The sequence below is a fragment of the Somniosus microcephalus genome, chromosome 13 (genome assembly GCF_052327205.1).
Source record: "Somniosus microcephalus isolate GS21.2 chromosome 13, FLI_Smic_1.0, whole genome shotgun sequence".
In the NCBI taxonomy this organism is placed as follows: Eukaryota; Metazoa; Chordata; class Chondrichthyes; order Squaliformes; family Somniosidae; genus Somniosus; species Somniosus microcephalus.
The window spans coordinates 54,484,942-54,508,726 of record NC_140999.1 but is presented as its reverse complement, the minus strand read 5'-3'; the positions used below and the strand labels follow the sequence as shown (position 1 = coordinate 54,508,726).

Here is a 23,785-nt window from a genome sequence, read left to right as displayed (position 1 = left end):
GCACCACCAAAAACAGATTAACCGGCCATTCATCTTGCTGTTCTTTGTGGGATCTTGCAGTTGAAGAATGGCTACTGTTCAGCCCGTTCAGCCCCTCGAGCCTGTCCCGCTATTCAATTGGATCATGGCTGATCTGCAGCTCAACTCCATTTACCTGCCCTTGATCCATAGCCACCTTACTGAACAAAAATCTATCGATCTCAGCTGTGAAAATTTTAATTGACCCAGCATCTATGGCCTTTTGGGGTTTATCCATATTACAATCGGTACTTCAAAGTAACTCATTGTATGTGAATTGCTTTGAGATGTTTCTGAGGGATGTGATGCCGTGCAGTATAAATACAAGTCTGTCTTTTCCAATTTGAATATTATTTTTCATAATTTTGTGTCACTGTTACCTGGGAAAGCAAGTTGTCTTTTTGGTATTCTGCTCTTTACAGGAGCTGACAGTAAACTAATGTTAAAAACTATCTCCACTGACCGATTGATAAATTCAGTGTGTAGCTAAGCCACACCAGCCAGGATGGCCCTGAGCTCAATCTGGCCTGTGCTGAATTAGCTGGTCTCAGCCAGGGTGGAAGTCAGGATGCTACAACTGGCTTCAGTGGGCAGAGCTAGGGAGGAAAAAAATAATCGGCCAGGGTTCCCACTCCTGAGCACTAACCAGTGATCCCAGATGGAAAGTACAACACTGTACACGGGTGAGGACAGGTTTGGGCTTGGTGGCGATGCCCCTGTGGTTGAACAGCCTGCTGATGCTCAATTTCTAGGCTCACACATGAAGAATGGAAAATGGGATAGGTACTGAAGGAGGCTGGTGCCCTCGGAGTTAAGCTGGACCCCAGCACGAGTCAGCGCCTTCAGTGAGGTAGGTGCCAAATCTCAAATTTTTGAAATGTTTCATTGGCATTTTTTTTAAGACATGACTTGAAAGCACTTGTATTTCCCCAAGTTTGGAGATGACAAAAACTGTTTGGAAACAGGCTGCTCAAGGCTCTGAGTAGATCCCCAGGCATGGTACATTTTTCAAATTTGAGATGTCTGTGTAACCGCAAGTCAGGACAAAACAAGTGCTGATTTTACCAGTGTCCCTAAAGCAGACGGCAACATCAGAGGTTTATGATAATCGCAGACTGTGATGGTTCCCATCTGCAGTGTTAATGGAATATTACTTACGTTGCCCTTGATGTTTTGACCGAGTCTGCTGATATCCCTCCCACTGTCTCCACAGACTCTCGTCTATCAGGGCATCTATTTTCTGACTTCCATAGTCACTTTCTAATGCGCTCTGGCAGTTGTCTTAACTCATGGCTAATTACTCAAAACTAATTTAGTGTCACTTGTTCTCTGCTCTTCTCTCAAGTCAGATGGGTCCTCGTCCTGGGACATTTCACATACTGGTTCAGCCAGCGACCTCCTCAGTCTTCTCTCCGCTCCTGATGGTTCCAACTCCCTGCTGGGGTGCGGTTCCAAGTACGGTCATCAGTCACCCACTGGTACCTCACCCGGGAAGCTGCTGTTCATGTGTGAGCCCTTACGGTGAGTGTTGTCAGGCTATTTAACTGTGGGGCACAGCGGACTCCAATCCCTCGACACTACAGAGGGCTGAGATCAGGAACTCACCAGCTGAGGAACCGTGGGTATGATCCTGCATGCCAGCACTGCACTCATCCCACAATACTGCCCGCACCACATACTCTTAAAAATGCTAGCATTGATAACTGGATCCCTCAATTAGTTATTGCATTTTGCCAAGTCTGGTGATTCCCTCCCTTCCCACCCTTGTGTCGACTGAAACGTCTATTGCTTTGGATAGTACCCATCCCTTCCCCAACTGAAAATGCTGTCAGTTTTCCTTCATTAACAAAATATTTGAGACGCAGTTCCAATTTAAAACAGGAGGGAATTCACAGGAAGTGAAAAGGTTTTTACAGATATTTAGAAGCTGCTTTAATTCTATTATAGAATCTGGAAATTTCAACCAGCCCCCAAGACCACTTCAGTGTAGCTGCTGAAAGGATTCACATGAAAATTAAACCAACAATTTAAGAGGTACATGGAAAGTTTAACTAATTAAACTAGGGACTGGAAGAAGTCAGGGACAATGGAACTGTACCCATTAAAAGTCAGAGCCTAAGGAACTGTGCCCATTAAGAGTCAGCGCCTATGGAACTGTACCCATTAAGAGTCAGAGCCTATGGAACCATACCCATTAAAAGTCAGGGTCTATGGTACCGTACCCATTAAGAGTCAGGGCCAATAGAACTGTACCCATCAAGAGTCAGTGCCTATGGAACTGTACCCATTAAGAGTCAGGACCTATGGAACCATATCCATTAAGAGCCAGGGCCTATGGAACCGTACCCATTAAGAGTCAGGGCCGATGGTACTGTACCCATTAAGAGTCAGGGCCGATGGAACCGTACCCATTAAGAGTCAGGGCCTATGGAACCGTACCCATTAATAGTCAGGGCCAATGGAGCCGTACACATTAAGAGTCAGGTCCTATGGTACAGTACCCATTAAGAGTCAGGGTCTATGCTACTGTACCCATTAAGAATCAGGGCCGATGGTAATGTACCCATTAAGAGTCAGGGCCTATGGAACCGTACCCATTAAGAGTCAGGGCCTATGGAACTGTACCCATTAAGAGTCAGGGCCTATGGAACCGTACCCATTAAAAGTCAGGACCTATGGAACCGTACCCATTAAGAGTCAGGGCCAGTGGTACTGTACCCATTAAGAGTCAGGGCCTATGGAAAGGTACCCATTAAGAGTCAGGGCCTATGGAACCGTACCCATTAAAAGTCAGGACCTATGGAACCGTACCCAGTAAGAGTCAGGGCGAATGGTACTGTACCCATTAAGAGTCAGGGCCTATGGTACGGTACCCATTAAGAGTCAGGGCCTATGGAACGGTATCCATTAAGAGTCAGGGCCTACGGAACTGTACCCATTAGAGTCAGGGCCTATGGAACTGTACCCATTAAGAGTCAGAGCCTATGGAACGTACCCATTAAGAGTCAGGGCCTATGGAACTGTACCCATTAAGAGTCAGAGCCTATGGAACGTACCCATTAAGAGTCAGGGCCTATGGAACTGTACCCATTAAGAGTCAGAGCCTATGGAACGTACCCATTAAGAGTCAGGGCCTGTGGAACTGTACCCATTAAGAGTCAGGGCCGATGGAATTGTACCCATTAAGAGTCAGGGACTATGGAACTGTACCCATTAAGAGTCAGGGCCTATGGAACTGTACCCATTAAGAGTCAGGGCCTATGAACCGTACCCATTATGAGTCAGGGCCTATGGAACCGTACCCATTAAGAGTCAGGGACTATGGAACCGTACCGATTAAGAGTCCGGGCCTATGGAACTGTACCCATTAAGGGTCAGGGCCTATGGTACCGTACCCATTAAGAGTCAGGGCCAGTGGTACTGTACCCATTAAGAGTCAGGGCCTATGGAACCGTACCCATTAAGAGTCAGGACCTATGGAACCGTACCCACTAAGAGTCAGGGCGAATGGTGCTGTACCAATTAAGAGTCAGGGCCTATGGAACTGTACCTATTAAGAGTCAGGGCCGATGGAACCGTACCCATTAACAGTCAGGGGCAGTGGTACTGTACCCATTAAGAGTCAGGGCCTATGGAACTGTACCCATTAAGATTCAGGGCCTATGGAACTGTACCCATTAAGAGTCAGGGCCTATGGTACTGTACCCATTAAGGGTCAAGGCCTATGGTACTGTACCCATTAAAAGTCAGGGCCTATGGTACTGTACCCATTAAGAATCAGGGCCGATGGAACCGTACCCATTAAGAGTCAGGGCCTATGGAACCGTACCCATTAATAGTCAGGGCCAATGGAACCATACACATTAAGAGTCAGGTCCTATGGTACAGTATCCATTAAGAGTCAGGGCCTATGGAACCGTACCCATTAAGAGTCAGGGGCAGTGGTACTGTACCCATTAAGAGTCAGGGACTATGGAACTGTACCCATTAAGAGTCAGGGACTGTGGAACTGTACCCATTAAGAGTCAGGGCCTATGGAACCATACCCATTAAGAGTCAGGGACTATGGAACTGTACCCATTAAGAGTCAGGGCCTTGGAACCATAACCATTAAGAGTCAGGGCCTATGGATACGTACCCATTAAGGGTCAGGGCCTATGGTACTGTACCCATTAAGGGTCAAGGCCTATGGTACTGTACCCATTAAAAGTCAGGGCCTATGGTACTGTACCCATTAAGAGTCAGGGCCTATGGAACCGTACCCATTAAGATTCAGGGCCTATGGAACTGTACCCATTAAGAGTCAGGGCCTTGGAACCATAACCATTAAGAGTCAGGGCCTATGGATACGTACCCATTAAGGGTCAGGGCCTATGGTACTGTACCCATTAAGGGTCAAGGCCTATGGTACTGTACCCATTAAAAGTCAGGGCCTATGGTACTGTACCCATTAAGAGTCAGGGCCTATGGAACCGTACCCATTAACAGTCAGGGGCAGTGGTACTGTACCCATTAAGAGTCAGGGACTATGGTTCCGTACCCATTAAGAGTCAGGGCCTATGGAACTGTTCCCATTAAGAGTCAGGGCCTATGGAACCGTACCCATTAAGAGTGAGGGGCAGTGGTACTGTACCCATTAAGAGTCAGGGACTATGGAACTGTACCCATTAAGAGTCAGGGACTGTGGAACTGTACCCATTAAGAGTCAGGGCCTATGGAACCATACCCATTAAGAGTCAGGGACTATGGAACTGTGCCCATTAAGAGTCAGGGACTGTGGAACTGTACCCATTAAGAGTCAGGGCCTATGGAACCGTACCCATTAACAGTCAGGGGCAGTGGTACTGTACCCATTAAGAGTCAGGGCCTATGGAACCATGCCCATTAAGAGTCAGGGACTATGGAACCGTACCCATTAAGAGTCAGGGCCTATGGAACTGTACCCATTAAGAGTCAGGGCCTATGGAACCATACCCATTAAGATTCAGGGCCTATGGAACTGTACCCATTAAGGGTCAGGGCCTATGGTACTGTACCCATTAAGGGTCAGGGCCTATGGTACTGTACCCATTAAGAGTCAGGGCCTTGGAACCATAACCATTAAGAGTCAGGGCCTATGGATATGTCCCCATTAAGAGTCCGGGCCTATGGTACTGTACCCATTAAGGGTCAAGGCCTATGGTACTGTACCCATTAAGAGTCAGGGCCTATGGAACCATACCAATTAAGAGTCAGGGCCTATCGTACTGTACCCATTAAGAGTCAGGGACTATGGAACAATACCCATTAAGAGTCAGGGCCTATGGAAGCGTACCCATTAAGAGTCAGGGACTATGGAACCGTACCCATTAAGAGTCAGGGGCAGTGGTACTGTACCCATTAACAGTCAGGGCCTATGGAACTGCACCAATTAAGAGTCAGCGCCTATAAAACCGTACCCGTTAAGAGGCAGGGCCTATGGAACCGTACGCATTAAGAGTGAGGGCCTATAGAACCGGACCCATTAAAAGTCAGGGCCATTGGAACCGTACGCATTAAGAGTCAGGGCCGATGGCACTGTACCCATTAACAGTCAGGGGCAGTGGTAGTGTACCCATTAAGAGTCTGGGCCTATGGAACTGTACCCATTAAGAGTCAGGGCCTATGGAACCGTACCCAGTAAGAGTCAGGGCCTATGGAACTGTACCCATTAAGAGTCAGGGCCCATGGAACCGTACCCATTAAGAGTCAGGGCCAGTGGTACTGTACCCATTAAGAGTCAGGGCCTATGGAACCATACCCATTAAGAGTCAGGGCCAGTGGTACTGTACCCATTAAGAGTCAGGGCCTATGGAACCGTACCCATTAAGAGTCAGGGCCAGTGGTACTGTAACGATTAAGAGTCAGGGCCTATGGAACTGTACCCATTAAGAGTCAGGGTCTATGGGACAGAGTGCTGTGGCATTGAATGCTGCGAGAGTTTGGTAAGTGGGAGAAAAGTCATTTAAGTGTATTTTGTGAATTTTAGTGTGTTAAAAAGTTAATTATTTGAAGTGAGTTTAATTTTTTAAGTGTATATTAAACTGCTGGGGAGTTTAAACTGGAAGTAGAATCTGGGTATAAAAGGGGCGGGACTAGTGCTGTTGCACAGAGTGCTGTGGCATTGAGTGCTGCGAGAATTTGGTAAGTGGGAGAGTTCGGGCAAGTGGGAGGTGAGGGTGTGTTTCTTGCACTGTTTTGTTCCCCACTCCCAGGCTTAGACAGCACTGCGGAAGCGGAGCAGCGAGACGAGCCAACCAAACAGGCCCCACAGACAGTATTCAAGGAGGAGGTTGGTGATCAGCTGGCTGGTTGGTTTTCTTCCTTCTCTTTTATACCTTTAAGTTGGTAAGTCCTATTGAATAGTGGTGTAATATTATCATCTATATCGGGGCAGAGGGTCTTCATAACTAATAATAAGAAATTTAATTCATTACATAGATATGGTTGAACAGGTGATGTGTCACTGTTGCGAAATGTGGGAGCTGGTGGACCCCATTGAGGCTCACGGTGATTACATTTGCGATAAGTGTTTGCTGCTAGAGGAACTCAAGCTCCATGTTAAAGAGCTTGAGACCGAGCTTCAGATACTGCGACACATCAGGGAGGGGGAGAAGTTCCTGGACTCTATGTTTCAGGAGGTGGTCACACCTATGAAATTAATTAATGCAGATGTAGTCCGTGGTCAGGGACAGGATGGTGTGACTACGAGTGAGGCAGGTACAGGGATCCAGGAGGTAGTGTTGAAGGAGCCACAGCCCTTGCTCTTGTCAAGCAGGATCGAGCTTCTTACTCCCTGTGAGGGCGGGAGCGGGGACTGCAGGGAGGATGAGCAACCTGGCCACAGCACCGTGGTACAGGGGGCCATTCAACTGGAGGGAGTAAAAAGAAATGTTGTAGTGGTAGGGGATAGTATCATGAGGGGGATAGGTAGTGTTCTCTGCAGTCAAGAGCGGGAGTCCCGAAGGCTGTGTTGCCTGCCCGGTGCCAGGGTTAAGGACATCTCTTCTGGCCTGGAAAGAAACTTGGAGTGGGAGGGGGAGGATCCAGTTTAGTGGTCCATGTTGGTACAAACGACGTAGATAGGACAAGGAAGATGGTTCTGCTAAAGGAGTATGAGCAGCTAGGGGTCAAATTAAAAAACAGAACCTCAAGGGTAATAATCTCTGGGTTATTACCTGAGCCACGAGCAAATTTGGCTAGGATAAATAAAATTAAAGAGTTAAATGCGTGGCTCAAAGACTGGTGTGGGAGAAATGGGTTTTGCTTCTTGGGACACTGGCACCAGTACTGGGACAGGAGGGAGCTGTTCCGTTGGGACGGACTCCACTTGGCCAGTGCTGGGACTAGAGTCCTGGCGAATCATATAACTAGGGCTGGAGAGAGGGCTTTAAACTAATTAGTGGGGGGGAGGTTTCTAGAGAGCAAATAATAGAAATGACAACGGAGAAGGTCATAGACTTAGGTAGCAGTGGGGGAATTAAAAAACAGAACGTGTCAGGAAGGGACAGAAGGTATGGAGTAAAAGGTAAAGTACTAAAAGGGGAAAAAACAGGAACTAAGTGTCATAAAACATATTTGAAAGTTTTTTATCTGAATGCACGTAGCATTCGTAACAAAATGAATGAGTTAACGGCACAAATAATTACATATGGGTATGATCTTGTGGCCATTACAGAAATATGGCTGCAGGGTGACCATGACTGGGAATTAAACATACCAGGTTATTTAACAATCAGGAAGGACGGGCAGGAAGGGAGGGGAGGTGGGGTGGCTATGTTAATAAAGGAAGGAATCATTATAATACAGAGAAATGATATTGGGTCAAAGGAGCAGGATAGTGAAACAGTTTGGGTGGAGATAAGGAATAATAAGGGGAAAAAAACACTAGTGGGTGTAGTCTATAGGCCTCCGAACAGTTGCAACTCTGTTGGACGGAGTATTAATCAGGAAATAGTTGAGGATTGGAATAAGGGAACAGCTATAATTATGGGGGATTTTAACTATCATATTAACTGGACAAATCAAACTGGGCAGAGCAGCCTTGAGGATGAGTTCATTGAGTGTATTAGGGATGGGTTTCTTGAGCAGTATGTAACTGAACCGACCAGGAGGCAAGCAACCTTAGATCTGGTCTTGTGTAATGCGACAGGATTAATTAAAAATGTCCTAGTAAAGGATCCCCTTGGAATGAGTGACCATAACATGGTTGAATTCCATATTCAATTAGAGGGTGAGAAGGTTGGATCTCAAACAAGCGTGCTGAGCTTGAATAAAGGAGACTATGAAGGTATGAGAGCGGAATTGATTAGAGTGGACTGGGAAAATAGATTAAAGGGTAAGACGGTACATGATCAGTGGTGTACATTTAAGGAGTTATTTTACAACTTCCAAAAAATATATATTCCACTGAGAAGAAAAGGGTGTAAAAGAAAAGATAGCCATCCGTGGCTCAGCAAAGTAATTAAGGATAGTATCCGACTAAAAACAAGGGCATATAAGGTAGCCAAATCTAGTGGGAGGAGAGAAGATTGGGAAGTCTTTAAAAGACAGCAAAAAATAACTGAAAGATTGATTAAGAAAGGGAAGATAGATTATGAAAGTAAATTAGCAAAAAATATAAAAACAGATAGCAAAAGTTTCCATAGTTATATAAAAAGAAAAAGGGTGGCTAAAGTAAATGTTGGTCCCTTAGAGGATGAGACCGGGAAATTAATGGTAGGAAACATGGAGCTGGCAAAAATGCTGAACAAATATTTTGTATCAGTCTTTACGGTAGAGGACACTAAGAATATCCCAACACTGGACAAACAGGGGGTTCTAGGGCGGGGAGGAGCTAAATACGATTAAAATCACTAAGGAAGTGGTACTTGGTAAAATAATGGGACTCAAGGCGGATAAATCCCCTGGACCTGATGGCTTACATCCTAGGGTCTTGAGGGAAGTGGCGGTAGGGATTGTGGATGCATTGGTAATAATTTTCCAAAACTCCCTGGACCCAGCAAAGGTCCCGGCAGATTGGAAAACTGCTAATGTAACACCCTTATTTAAAAAGGGTAGTAGGCAGAAGGCTGGAAACTATAGACCTGTTAGCCTAACATCTGTGGTTGGTAAAATGTTAGAGTCCATTATTAAGGAGACAGTAACGGGACATTTGGATAAACATAATTTAATAGTACAAACTCAGCATGGTTTCATGAAGGGGAAGTCATGTTTGACAAATTTGCTGGAGTTCTTTGAGGAAGTAACATACAGGGTGGATAAAGGGGAACCAGTGGACATAGTGTATTTAGACTTCCAAAAGGCATTTGACAAGGTGCCACACAAAAGATTATTGCTCAAGATAAAAAATCACGGGATTGGGGGTAATATTCTGGCGTGGGTGGAGGATTGGCTGTCTAACAGAAAGCAGAGAGTTGGGATAAATGGTTCGTTCTCAGACTGGCAATCAGTAACTAGTGGTGTTCCGCAGGGGTCAGTGCTGGGTCCCCAACTCTTTACAATCTATATTAACGATTTGGAGGAGGGGACCGAGTGTAACATATCAAAGTTTGCAGATGATACAAAGATGGGAGGGAAAGTAGTGAGTGAGGAGGACATAAAAAACCTGCAAAGGGACATAGACAGGCTAAGTAAGTGGGCAGAGATTTGGCAGATGGAATACAATACTGGAAAGTGTGAGGTTATGCACTTTGGCAGGAAAAATCATAGAGCAAGTTATTATCTTAATGGCAAGAAACTGGAAAGTACTGTAGTACAAAGGGATCTGGGGGTCCTGGTGCACGAAACTCAAAAAGTTAGTATGCAGGTGCAGCAAGTGATCAAGAAGGCCAATGGAATGTTGGCTTTTATTGCTAGGGGGATAGAATATAAAAACAGGGAGGTATTGCTACAGTTGTACAAGGTATTGGTGAGACCGCACCTGGAATACTGCATACAGTTTTGGTGTCTATACTTAAGAAAATACATACTTGCTCTCGAGTCAGTACAAAGAAGGTTCACTCGGTTAATCCCGGGGATGAGGGGGTGGTCATATGAGGAGAGGTTGAGTAGATTGGGACTCGACTCATTGGAGTTCAGAAGAATGAGAGGCTATCTTATTGAAACATGTAAGATTGTGAAGGGGCTTGATCGGGTGGATGCGGTGAGGATGTTCCCAATGATGGGTGAAACTAGAACTAGGGGGCATAATCTTAGAATAAGGGGCTGCTCTTTCAAAACTGAGATGAGGAGAAACTTCTTCACTCAGAGGGTGGTAGGTTTGTGGAATTTGCTGCCCCAGAAAGCTGTGGAAGCTACATCATTAAATAAATTTAAAACAGAAACAGAAAGTTTCCTAGAAGTAAAGGGAATTAAGGGTTACGGGGAGCGGGCAGGAAATTAGACATGAGTCTAGGTTCGGAATGGTCATGGCCCTGTGGGTAGTGGAGCGGGCCCAGGGACCGTGTAGCCTGGTTCTGCTCCTACTTCTTGTGTTCTAATTCTGTGTTAGATTTCAGGAGATGGTTTTATTCCTGTTCCTGGCTGGGTGGAGATCGCCTTTACAGAAGGTAAGTACTGTAGAAAATATAGGGACAGAGTGATCCCCTGGACGAGTTTCGATCGCCTAGATGGGTCGGAGAGGAATTTCCCAGATTTTTTCTCCCAAATTGGCCATTGGGTTTTTTATCTGGTTTTTTGCCTCTCCCGGGAGATCACATGGGTTCGGGTGGGATGGAGAGTGATAGAAGATTTGAGGTTAGGATCAGATCAGCCATGATCTTATTGAATGGTGGAGCAGGCTCGAGGGGCCGATTAGCCTACTCCTGCTCCTATTTCTTATGTTCTTATTAAGAGTCAGGGCCTATGGAACTGTACCCATTAAGAGTCAGGGCCTACGGTACTGTACCCATTAAGAGTCAGGGCCTATGCTACTGTACCCATTAAGAGTCAAGGCCTAGGGAACCATATCCATTAAGCACCAGGGCCTATGGAACCGTACCCATTAAGAGTCAGGGCCAGTGGTACTGTACCCATTAAGAGTCAGGGACTATGGTACCGTACCCATTAAGAGTCAGGGCCTATGGTACCGTACCCATTAAGAGTCAGGGCCTATGGAACTGAACCCATTAAGAGTCAGGGCCTATGGTACTGTACCCATTAAGAGTCAGGGCCTATGGAACCGTACCCATTAAAAGTCAGGGCCTATGGAACCGTATCCATTAAGAGTCAGGGCCTATGGTACTGTACCCATTAATATGCGGCTAGAGGAATGGTGCAAGGGGCAGGGATTCAAATTCGTGGGACATTGGAACCGGTTCTGGGGGAGGTGGGACCCGTAGAAAACGGACGGTTTGCACCTGGGCAGGACCAGGACCGATGTCCTAGGGGGAGTGTTTGCTAGTGCTCTGGGTGAGGGTTTAAACTAAAATGGCAGGGGGTTGGGTACCTGAGCAGGGAGACAGAGGAAAGGGAAACAAGGATAGAAGCAAAAGAAAGGAAGAAGAAAAACAAAGGTGGCAGTCAGAGGAATCAAGGGTTTAAATCAAACATGGCCACAGGAAATAATAATTCTAAAAGGTGTATGAGTGTTAAAAAAACAAGCCTGAAGACCTTGTGTCTTAATGCGAGGAGCATTCGTAGTAAGGTGGATGAATTAGCTGCGCAAATAGAGGTAAACGGATATGATATGATTGGGATTACGGAAACATGGCTCCAGGGTGACCAAGGCTGGGAACTCAACATCCAGGGGTATTCAATATTCAGGCAAGATAGGCAAAAAAGAAAAAGAGGTGGGGTAGCATTGCTGGTTAAAGAGGGGATTAAAACAATTGAAAGGAAGGATATTAGCTCTGATGATGTGGAATCTGTATGGGTAGAACTGAGAAATACCAAGGGGCAGAAATCGTTAGTGGGAGTGGTATACAGACCTCCAAACAGTAATGCAGAGGTTGGAGATGGCATTAAACGGGAAATTAGAGACGCGTGCAATAAGGGCACAGCAGTTATCATGGGTGACTTTAATCTACATATAGATTGGGCTGACCAAATTAGTAACAATACTGTGGAGGAGGAATTCCTGGAGTGTATACGAGATGGTTTCCTGGACCAATATGTCAAGGACCCAACTAGAGATCATCTTAGACTGAGTATTATGTAATGAGAAAGGATTAATTAGCAATCTTGTTGTGCGAGGCCCCTGGGATCGCAGCGATCATAATATGATAGAATTCTTCATTAAGATGGAGTGTGAAGTAGGTGACTCAGAGACTAAGGTCCTGAATTTAAATAAAAGAAACTACGATGGTATGAGGTGCGAGTTGGGTAGGATTGATTGGGGAATGTTACTCAAAGGGTGACGGTGGGTAGGCAACGGCAAACATTCAAAGATCGCATGGATGAACTACAGAATTTGTTCATCCCTGTTTGGCATAAAAATAAAACAAAAAGGGTGACTCAACCGTGGCTAACAAGGGAAATTAGGGATAGCATAAGATCCAAGGAGAAGACATATAAATTGGCCAGAAAAAGCACTAAATCTGAGGACTGGGAGCAGTTTAGGATTCAGCAAAGGAGGACAAAGGGATTAATTAAGAGGGGGAAAATAGAGTATGAGAGTAAGCTTGCAGGGAACATAAAAACTGACTGCAAAAGCTTTTATAGATATGTGAAGCGAAAAAGATTGATGAAGTCAAGCATAGGTCCCTTGCAGTCAGAATCAGGGGAATTTATAATGGGGAACAAAGAAATGGCTGACCAATTAAATACATTGGTTCTGTCTTCACAAAGGAGGACACAAATAATCTCCCAGAGATGTCGGGGAACATAGGATCTAATGAGAGGGAGGAACTGAAAGAAATCAGTATTTGTAGGGAAATGGTGTTAGGGAAATTGAAGGGATTGAAGGCCGATAAATCCCCAGGGCCTGATAATCTACATCCTTTGGTACTTAAGGAAGTGGCCCTAGAAATAGTAGATGCATTGCTGGTCATCTTCCAAAATTATATACACTCTGGAACAGTTCCCATGGATTGTAGGGTAGCTAATGTTACCCCACTATTCAAAAAAGGTGATAGAGAGAAAACGGGGAATTATAGACCGGTAAGCCTGACATAGTGGGGAAAATGCTAGAGTCCATTATAAAAGATGTAATAGCAGAGCACTTGGAAAACAGTGACAGGATCGGACAAAGTCAACATGGATTTAAAAAAGGTAAATCGTGCTTGACTAATCTGGAATTTTTTGAGGATGTAACTGGTAGAATAGATAAGGGAGAACCAGGGGATGTGGTGTATTTGGACTTTCAGAAGGCTTTCGATAAGGTCCCGTATAAGAGATTAGTGTGCAAAGTTAAGGCACATGGGATTGGGGGCCAAGTACTGACTTGGATAAAGAACTGGTTGGCAGACAGGAAGCAAAGAGTTGGAATAAACGGCTCTTTTTCTGAGTGGCAGGCAGTGACTAGTGGGGTACCGCAGGGATTGGTCCTAGGACCCCAGCTAGTCACAATATATATAAATGATCTAGACGAGGGAACTAGATGTAATATCTCCAAGTTTGCAGATGACACAAAGCTGGGCGGGTGTGTGTGCTGTGAGGAGGATGCCGAGAAACTCCAGTATGATTTAGACAGGTTGGGTGATTGGGCAGAAGCATGGCCGATGCAGTATAATGTGGATAAATGCGAGGTTATCCACGTTGGTGGCAAAAACAGGAAGGCAGATTATTATCTGAACGGCAACAGATTGGGAGAAGGGGAAGTGCAACGAGACCTGGGTGTCCTTGTACACCATTCGCTGAAGGTAAGCATGCAGGTGCAGCAGGCGGTTAAGAAGGCAAATGGTATGTTGGCATTCATAGCGAGAGGGTTCAAGTACAGGAACAAGGATGTCTTGCTGCAGTTGTACAGGGCCCTGGTGAGACCACACCTTGAGTATTGTGTGCAATTTTGGTCGCCTTATCTGAGGAAGGATGTTCTTGCCATGGAGGGAGTGCAGCGAAGATTCACCAGACTGATACCTGGGATGGCAGGAATGACGTATGAGGAGAGATTGGGTCGATTGGGCTTATACTCGCTGGAGTTTAGAAGAATGAGAGGGGATCTCATTGAAACTTATAAAATTCTAACAGGACTGGACAGACTGGATGCAGGAAGGATGTTCCCGATGGCCGGGGAGTCAAGAACCAGGGGTCACAGTCTAAGGATAAGGAGTAAGCCATTTAGGACAGAGATGAGGAGGAATTTCTTCACCCAGAGAGTGGTGAACCTGTGGAATTCTCTACCACAGAAGGCAGTGGAGGCCAATTCATTAAATATATTCAAGGAGTTGGATATATTTCTTAAGGATAAAGGGATCAAGGGATATGGGGAGAAGGCAGGGACAGGGTACTGAATTTGGAGGATCAGCCATGATCTCATTGAATGGCAGAGCAGGCTCGAGGGGCCGAATGGCCTACTCCTGCTCCTATCTTCTATGTTTCTATGTAAGAGTCAGGGCCTATGGAACCGTACCCATTAAGAGTCAGGGCCTATGGAACCGTACCCATTAAGAGTCAGGGCCAATGGTACTGTACCCACTAAGAGTCAGGCCCTATGGAACCGTACCCATTAAGAGTCAGGGCCTATGGAACCGTATCCATTAAGAGTCAGGGCCATTGGAGCTGTACCCATTAAGAGTCAGGGCCTATGGAACTGTACCCATTAAGAGTCAAGGCCAAAGGAACCATACCCATTAAGAGTCAGGGCCAATGGTACTGTACCCAATAAGAGTCAGGGACTATGGAACCGTACCCATTAAGAGTCAGGGCCTATGGAACCGTATCCATTAAGAGTCAGGGCCATTGGAGCTGTACCCATTAAGAGTCAGGGCCTATGGAACTGTACCCATTAAGAGTCAAGGCCAAAGGAACCATACCCATTAAGAGTCAGGGCCTAAGAACCGTACCCATTAAGAATCAGGGCCTATGGAACCGTACCCATTAAGAGTCAGGCTCTATCGAACCGAACCCATTAAAAGTCAGGGCCTATGGTACTGTACCCATTAAGAGTCAGGGCCAATGGAACTGTACCCATTAAGAGTCAGGGACTGTGGTACCATACTCATTAAGAGTCAGGGCCTATGGTACCGTACCCATTAAGTGTCAGGGCCTATGAAACTGTACCCATTAAGTGTCAGGGCCTATGCAACCGTACCCATTAAGAGTCAGGGCCTATGGAACCGTACCCATTAAGAGTCAGGGCCTATGGAACTGTACCCATAAAGACTCAGGGCCTATGGAACAGTACCCATTAAGAATCAGGGCCTATGGAACTGTACCCATTATGAGTCAGGGCCTATGGAACTGTGCCCTTTAAGAGTCAGGGCCAAAGGAACTGTACCCATTAAGAGTCAGGGCCTATGGTACCGTACCCATTAAGAGTCAGGGACTATGGAACCTTATCCATCAAGAGTCAGGGCCTAGGGAACCGTACCCATTGAGAGTCAGGGCCTATGGAATCGTACCCATTAAGAGTCAGGGCCTATGGAACTGTACCTATTAAGAGTCAGGGCCTATGGTACTGTACCCATTAAGAGTGAGGGCCCATGGAACTGTACCCATTAAGAGTCAGGTCCTAGGGAACCGTACCCTATTAAGAGTAAGGGCCAATGGTACTGTACCCATTAAGAGTTGGGGCCTATGGGACCGTACCCATTAAGAGTCAGGGCCTATGGACCTTCAGCAAGATTCTGCTTCCACCACAGTTTTTGGTCATGCATTCCATTTCTCAAGAAACCTCTACATGAAGAAATTTCTCTTAGCCTCTCCCTTCATTCTTTTGGCGATGAGTTATGTATGTCATTCAGTGCTACTCATAATGTTGCTCAGAGGCCATCTTCACATCACTTTTTGTCGACCTGTCACCCTTGGCAGGTGTTTTGCTCCATGTGCCTCTGTGCTTTCAGTCTGTCCCATTGTGGGATGCTAACTGAACTGGGAATTGGTTCTGTTTCATCTCCTTTTCTTGCTCTCTTGCAAAATGAGGCAAGGGAGTGCCATTAGGAGACAACCTTATCCCAGCTTCCACACAACAAGTGAAATGGCCTCATTAAAATAGAGCTATTGGTCTGGCTTATTCCTCTTCCTGTGGGAAAGTGCCTGGGCCTCTCGGTGGCAGCTATCCACAGGAGCATTCAGGTACAGGCCCACCTCCCATCACTCTGCAGAGCAACGTTCCTGGGAGTGATCCTTGAGCAAGGCATTCATTGGGATTGTGCTGCTGAACAAAAAGTTGATGTCAATGGAACACAGATAACTTGTTACAAATACAGACTTACCTTATATGGAATGGGAGAGTTGTAATGTTCTGGAATCTCCCAACTAAGCAACACTGAGGTCTTCATTGCAAGTTTTACTCGGAAATTTTTAGGGAAAACTGCTGAAAAAAAAGGCAAATTAAAAGAAAAGGTCCTACGACAATGTAAATAGACATTAGCTTTCTGTAAGGGTGCCCCTATACATGGTATACTGGGTACACATCAGTACTGAAATAGGGCACTTTAAGGAATTTCTCAATCTCTCAGAATTTTGTCATTTTTTTTGGTACCTAGTCAATTTAATATTCCATTTGTTATGTTGTGCCTCATTTCATGACACCTTAACATGAGCTAAAGAAGTACCACCATATACCCACCAACATCCAACAGGTTGCAATTTGGCAGTCACCAAATTTTTCCTGCTCCAACCAACACTGTATTACTAGTCTGCTTCATCTGGCAAGTTAGGCACAGAAGCAACACTAGATGTCCACATGACCACCAGGCCTCCTTGGCCAGTGGCCTATCCGTCTTCTAGAATATCTGGACTAATTGCTTCTTGCTACAAGTCAGAAGTACATAACAGCAGTCGTTCCTACCTGTGTGTTTATGCTTGTAGCATGGAGCGTACAGCCCATTGAGGACCTTCTCTACTGGGTATGACCTGCTGTCCCCAAAAGATGGCCTTACCTGTACGAGCAATGAAGCATTCTGAAGCTACCAATAGCTTGCTCTCAGCAGACCTGACACATTTTACCTTGGGATTTGACGCAGTTGACTGCAAGTGGAAGAGAGTGTACCAAGCCCAAAACTGCCCCACCGCCACCCGGGATGACAAGGTAATAGATAACCCCTACCTTGATCCAATGGCATGGTCCGATACTGAACAGCGGGACTGTAAGGACCAGGGCCTTTACTGGTTTGTGCCCTGACTTTAATGTCATAACTGGTGTCCGGTTTAAGGCTGTTCAATGTGAGGCTAGTCTGGGAGGATGTGATGGACACTTCAATGGGGTTGCTCTGAGCACCTGCCTGTCTACAGGAGACAGTGTACGTAGTGATGAAGCCATTTCTTTCTGCCAAGACAGGGGGCAGCCAGCCAAACTGAACAGATGAGGTAGTGATATTTGCCAAGTCAAGGATCTGCGGGTAGCCTCTGGGCACATCTTCAGGTAGAGTAAGCTGCTTGACATCCTCTTCTCCGATGCCAGCGCTGTTTCGGGCTGCCAGCCTGAACACGTATGTGGCACCTTTGTGCATGCTGTGGGCCACATACTGATACTCGTGGTCAGAGAACTCCAGCGTCGTCAGGGGCTGGACATCCATACGCCCAAACTGAAGCCGATAGCCTAGGAGTTGTCCAAAAGTTGCAGAGGGAGGCTGCCATTGCAACACGACCGTTCTCTCCTGAGTCAGACGGGCCGACAGAGTGGGTCTGTCTGGAACTGAAATACAAAACACACAGAGTATCCATGAGTGATTTATCCAAATGCCATGAGATTAATAAAGCAATTATCATTTCATTTCTATCAAATAAGAACGTAGATTCTAGACAAACATTTTATCCTTTTTGAATGCTATTTTATTGTCCTGAAGGCAGTGACTCAGGTTGTGGTTCTACAGGAGATGGGGGTTATACCGCCACATCTGCAAAGTGATTGGGGCTGTGCAAAAACATAAAAGTGACAAGGCTACTGAGCACATGAAAGCTCCAAGGCTTGAAATTCACCTCCTCGCCAAAAGGCCATCTTACGTCAGTTTAAGTTCATAAAGAGTGTGGCATTAATGCAATCCGAGGAGGAAAGAGTAACAAAACAAACTGGAATAGCATTGGCAAATCCCACAGCCATGGAGGGAGGGAGAGGAGGAACAGAGAGGCTGGGGAGAGTGAGAGGCAGAGATCTACACAAATAGCAGAGACATTAGGAGAGTGACTGGGAAGGGACAGAGACAGAGGGATACACACAAACACAGAAGACACGGGAAAGAGAAACACACACAAACAGAGAATGGGGACATGCATGCCAGAGGGTTGCAATATTGCCTTTATCTTCACAGAACTGCAAGCAGAAGCCATGCTTGCCCACATCTGGTGCAGTTGAGCTGTAAAGATGTATTCAAACAGGGCCATGGACTTACCAGACTTACGCTGCCATTATGAATTTTAATGATTCATGAGCAGAGGAGATAGTCAACTCCCCCCCCCGCCCCCTTTTATCATCTGGAATGCACTAGCTGAAAAGGTGATTCAATACATTTCAAAAAGGAATTGGATAGACTGTATACTTGAAAAGGAAAAGTTTTCAGGGCTATGGGGAAAGAGCAGGGGGAGTGGGACTATTTGGACAGCTCATTCAAAGAGTGGCGAAAGAACATTTTCTATGATCTAGCATTCCCATAATGTCTAACCTAAATGAATACTGTACTTATCATTGCCCCTTCACAGGCATGATGGGTTGAATGACCTCCTTCTGTGTTGTATGATTCTATGGATTTTTTAAGTGGGGCTTTACACTAACTATTTTTGCACTGTAACCGGTCCCAATTCTCGCTGAGCTGCATGGCCACACCTTTCAGGTGGCTTCTCACTGATGGGTGTGCAGCACTCTCAGAGATGGCCCACTTAAAGGGGTTCAGGTGGCGTAAGCAGTATCAGGTGTCACTAATTTTGGTCCATTTCCCCCAGTTTCTTGTCATCATGCTCCTGATAGCCTTGAGGTAAAACCAGCACTCTCTGTCTCGGCTCAGAAATGAAACTGGACACAGCCCCAATTATTCAATTGCTAAATACAAAGCTGGTGTCAACCAGGTCATATAGATCAGGGAGTCCCAGGATAAATCTCTGGTTTGTGTTAGGTTAATAGATCTCAATGGGGGTGTTGAAAAGGGTACTACAATTGGCTTTGCTGCTTTAGGGACGAGGGGCCGTCGGGCAGACCATAAAATCACCTGGGGTTCCTGCTCCTTTTCACAATCCAGCGGCCTGTGCTGGAAAGTGTGTGTTGGGTTAAGATAGTTTTGGGTTGACTCTGATGGCCACTTCAGTGAAGTTATCAATGGGTGCCATCGGCATCAGCACCCCATCCTCAGGAGAGGTGAAGGAAGCACATTTTTTTTTAAGGAGACACATTGGGGTAGTTTTTAACATGCAGTGGTGGTGTGAAACGGGTGGTAGCAGATTGGTCGACCATTTTACACCCCACTCAGTTTTCCTTTCCAGTGGCTTCAATCGGGCGGGTTGTATAACGGGCGTTCATTCTGCTGCCACTGCCAAAAGTTAACATCTACCGCATTGAGTCAGCACCGGATGGAGGAGGTGTGACACTGAGATCTCACAGGTTTCTTTGTACAGTAATAGCTTTTCCCAGTTAAGCAAATTGAGTTCTGAGGTAATGACAGTTGCCGGCAGACTGCTGTCCTGATTAACGATGCAGTTCTGTATGTAAATGAACAGCAAGGGTTTTTCATTCAATTTAATGCAGCACTAGGCTCAATTTGCCTGCCGCAATTCTCGCAGTTCCCTTCCCATCGCTTTCCTTAATCACAATGGACCAGCTAAACAAAGATTTATCAAAATGGCAAAAGCAAAATTAAGTTGCCAGTGGGCGAGAGTCATTAGACTGAGAAGCGAATGGCTTTCTCCAGCTTTGTAATTTAAAATCCTTCCCAATCAATTTAACCCATAGGAGGCAGCGAGTCTGAACACACCTTCAGTCCACCACTCCGTTGCCATGGTAACCCAACATGGAGGCAGTGTTACTGAACAGTGTGCGTTTGGGTGAGTTATACCTGTTGCTTAAAGTTCCACAAGAAACTCTTCCACACTGCTGTGTTTTTTCCAAATCGAAGAATATCTCAGTGAACAGCCAAGGCCCATAGTGCAAGACACCGCCAGGGTTGAGAAGAGTAAGAGAGAAGACGAGATAAAGCAGGTAGTGATTAGGTGACACTAAAATTGGGTTTTAAAAGCCTGCAGATTGAAGGAGGAAGGACGGACTGAGGAAGGTAAGATGTTCCGCAGTTTTCAGGTTCTGGGAAGAATGAATTAAAGAATGTCCTCTAAATGCCAGTCCCAGTTGATCTGTAGCCCGGGAGATCCCTTGACCTGTACACAGTATCATACACTTTCTGCGTGATTTAGTCCTTTGGGAATCTACACTTGGATCAGTTAAGTGTTGCTCAGTTGACCTCTTAACTGACAGAGACGCATGAGGTGGAAAGAATCATAACTGAGAAGTGAAGGAAATATCTCAAAGAGAGCCTCACCCACAAATATAGAAAATATTCATGAGAGGGGCTTGTGATCTGTAAGACTTTCCACTGCTATGGTTACTGATATCATTTGAAAGTGTCATTGAGATTTACCACCTTGTAATGTAATGGAACATTTACTATATATAAACAACTGGAAGCTCCTGATTAGATTCCATCCTGTAACTCACCCGTGGGTATTATCCATTATTCTACATATAAACCATCCAAATTGCTAAATTAGATTCCAGTCTGTACGTAATATACTCTCAGTTATCCATTCTATAATAAACCAGTTGATCCCCTCATTTCGACTCCAGTTTACAGCTCACTCCTGGGCATCTGCTATTTTATGTGTAAACCATCTGAACCCCTCAATTAGATTCTAGTCTGTCACTTGCTCCCCAATATCCATTGTTTTATACATAAATCATGCAAATCCCTCAAATGGATTCCAATCTGTAACTTGCTCTGGGGTTTTACATTCTATATAGAAACTATCCAAACCCCTCGATTAGATCCCAGCCTGTAACTCACTCCCACGTATACATTACTCTCTGTACAAGCTGTAGTGTCCGAGGATCAATAATACTCAGACTGCAGGAGAACAATAAAACAGGTATTTACTGAACAGAGAGCAATTCAAGACTGAAATACAGAAGCTTGCTATGGCTTTATATACAGGGGTGGTCACTGCCGGTACTGCAGTATAGAATCAGTTCTTCCCTTAAAGGTACATACACAACAATTCCTCCCCTTTTAGATAAACAGTACATAACATTCATTTAACAACTAAATAATAACTAATTACAATTACAATTTTCTCTGTACTATATACATCAACTGAAATAATCATTTATAAGTTCAGTCTTTGAGGAGGCTTCCTGATCCTGACTGGATAGCGCCTTTCTCGAGTATCCTGTTCTTGCGGCGGAGTTGATTCTGGCTCATTGTCATTGGTTGGTTCGTCAGCTTCCAATACCACTGCTTCTGAGGTAGACGCAATCTGTACTTCGGGTTGATTACCAGATGTACCTGCTCGTGGTATGGGTTTGGCTTGTTCCTGTGACTCTAGAATCTGGTCAGCATGGCGTCTCACGATGCTCTCTCCAACGTCCACTGTGTACATTAGTGGTCCCTGCTGTGTGCATATCGTTCCTGGCTGCCATTTTTTTGTTTGGTAGTCGCGGGCCAAGACTGGTTGCCCTATCTTGAAGCTCCTGGTTGGCTTCTCATTTATGTGCTGGAATTGCTTATCCTCAACATCTCGTCTTATGTTTGGTTTGAGCAAATCCAGGCGACATCTTAGCCTTCGCTTGAAGAACATTATGACTGGAGCTTGGTTGGTGACTGCATGTGTCGCATTCCGGTAAGCAAACAAGAAATTATCCACCTTGTGTTGTAGTGGTATGTCGTCATTATGCATTGCCTTTATGGCCTTTTTAAAGGTCTGAACAAACCTCTCAGCCAATCCATTTGTGGCTGGATGACATGGGGCAGATGTGTAATGCTTCACCCCATTATTCCTCAGAAACCTCCGGAAATCCTCTGACACAAACTGTGGCCCATTGTCGGAACAAATCTGTTCTGGCAAGCCATACCTGGCGAAGATGGTCCGTAGGACTGCAATAGTTTTCTCCGTGGTGGTGGAGGACATTTTGATGACCTCTGGCCATTTCAAATAGGCGTCCACAGCGATTAGGAACATTGAGTCCATAAATGGACCAGCAAAATCAATGTGTACCCGTTGCCATGGAGATGAGGGCCACTCCCATGGATGTAGCGGGGCCTGTGGTGGAGCGTTTTGGACCTTCTGGCATCCTGTGCATCTCTTGGTCATATCCTCGATTTCTTTATCGATTCCCGGCCACCACACAAACGCCCTGGCTAGGCTCTTCATTTTTACCCCTCCCAGATGACCCTCATGAAGCTCATTGAGCACTCTATCTCTCAACTTGGGTGGAATTACCACTCGGGATCCACACATCAAGGTCCCCCGGCACACTGACAGCTGTTCTCTCCTTGGCGAGAATGCTGGCAACAGTGAGTCGCCATGTGCTGGCCATCCCTTCACCGTCAAATCATAGACCCGAGAGAGTGTCGGGTCATTTCGGGTTTCCTTCTCTATACTTGAGTTTGTAACAGGTAGACATTCGACTATGGTCGCATGGAATATCTCAACAGGGTCCACTGCAGGTGCTTCCTCTACCGTAGGCAACGGTAGGCGTGACAGCCCATCAGCGTTTCCATGCTGTTTCGTACCCTTGTACTCTATGTCGTACTGATGTGCCCCTAGAAAAAGTGACCATCTTTGCAGCCGTTGCGCCGTCATCACCGGAACGCCCTTCTTTGGGTTAAAAATGGAGACCAGGGGCTGATGATCAGTCAGTAGGGTGAATTTCTGCCCGTGCAGATAGTGATTGAACTTCTTCACCCCCCACACCAAGCTGAGGGCCTCCCTGTCAATCTGGGCGTAGTTACGCTCGGCTGAGGTTAACGAGCGCGACGCAAAGGCTATTGGCCTCTCTGAACCGTCAGGGAATTTGTGTGACAGCACCGCTCCGATGCCGTACGGAGATGGATCACATGCTAACCAAATCGGTAGTGTTGGATTGTAGTGGGCCAATACTTCTTTTGAAGTGATTAGGCATTTACATTTCTGAAAGGCACGCTTACACTCATCACTCCATTTCCATGTTACTCCAGTTTGCAGTAGGGCGTTCAGTGGGTGCAGAATTGTAGATAAATTCGGCAAGAACTTATGGTAGTAGTTCACCAACCCGAGGAACGACCTCAGTTGCGACACATTTTCCGGTGCTGGAGCCTTGACTACAGACTCAATCTTGTCCGGCGACTTATGCAACCCTTCCTCATCAATCATGTGGCCACAATACGAGATTTGTCTCCTGAAGAACTCGCATTTGGGGCGGTTGGCTCGTAGCCCATATTCCTGTAATCTCGTGAGCACCTGCTCCAGGTTGGCAAGGTGTTCACTGTCATTTTCGCCCGTAACCAGGATGTCGTCCAAATAACACTGGGTCCCCGGGATCCCTTGCAGGACTTGTTCCATCACCCTCTGCCAAATAGCCGGGGCTGATGCTACCCCGAATACCAGTCGATTGTACTGGTAAAGGCCTTTGTGAGTGTTTGTCATGAGGTATTTCCTAGACGCTTCTTCCACCTCCATTTGTAGATACGCTTGGGCCAGATCAATCTTTGTAAAG

At 45.9% G+C, this 23,785-nt stretch overlaps 1 protein-coding gene across 1 annotated transcript in view; it reads right to left on the bottom strand.

Moving 5' to 3' along the window:
* The window catches only part of LOC147108325 (receptor-type tyrosine-protein phosphatase delta-like), a 620,473-nt gene that overhangs the window by 169,430 nt on the left and 427,258 nt on the right, over positions 1-23,785 (bottom strand). The window contains exons 18-19 of the mRNA XM_086004913.1: positions 17,168-17,755; positions 16,332-16,432 (exon numbers count right to left, since the gene is read on the bottom strand). Of these exons, the coding sequence (XP_085861039.1) occupies positions 16,332-16,432; positions 17,168-17,755 (689 nt within the window). The remainder of the gene's footprint in view (positions 1-16,331; positions 16,433-17,167; positions 17,756-23,785) is intronic.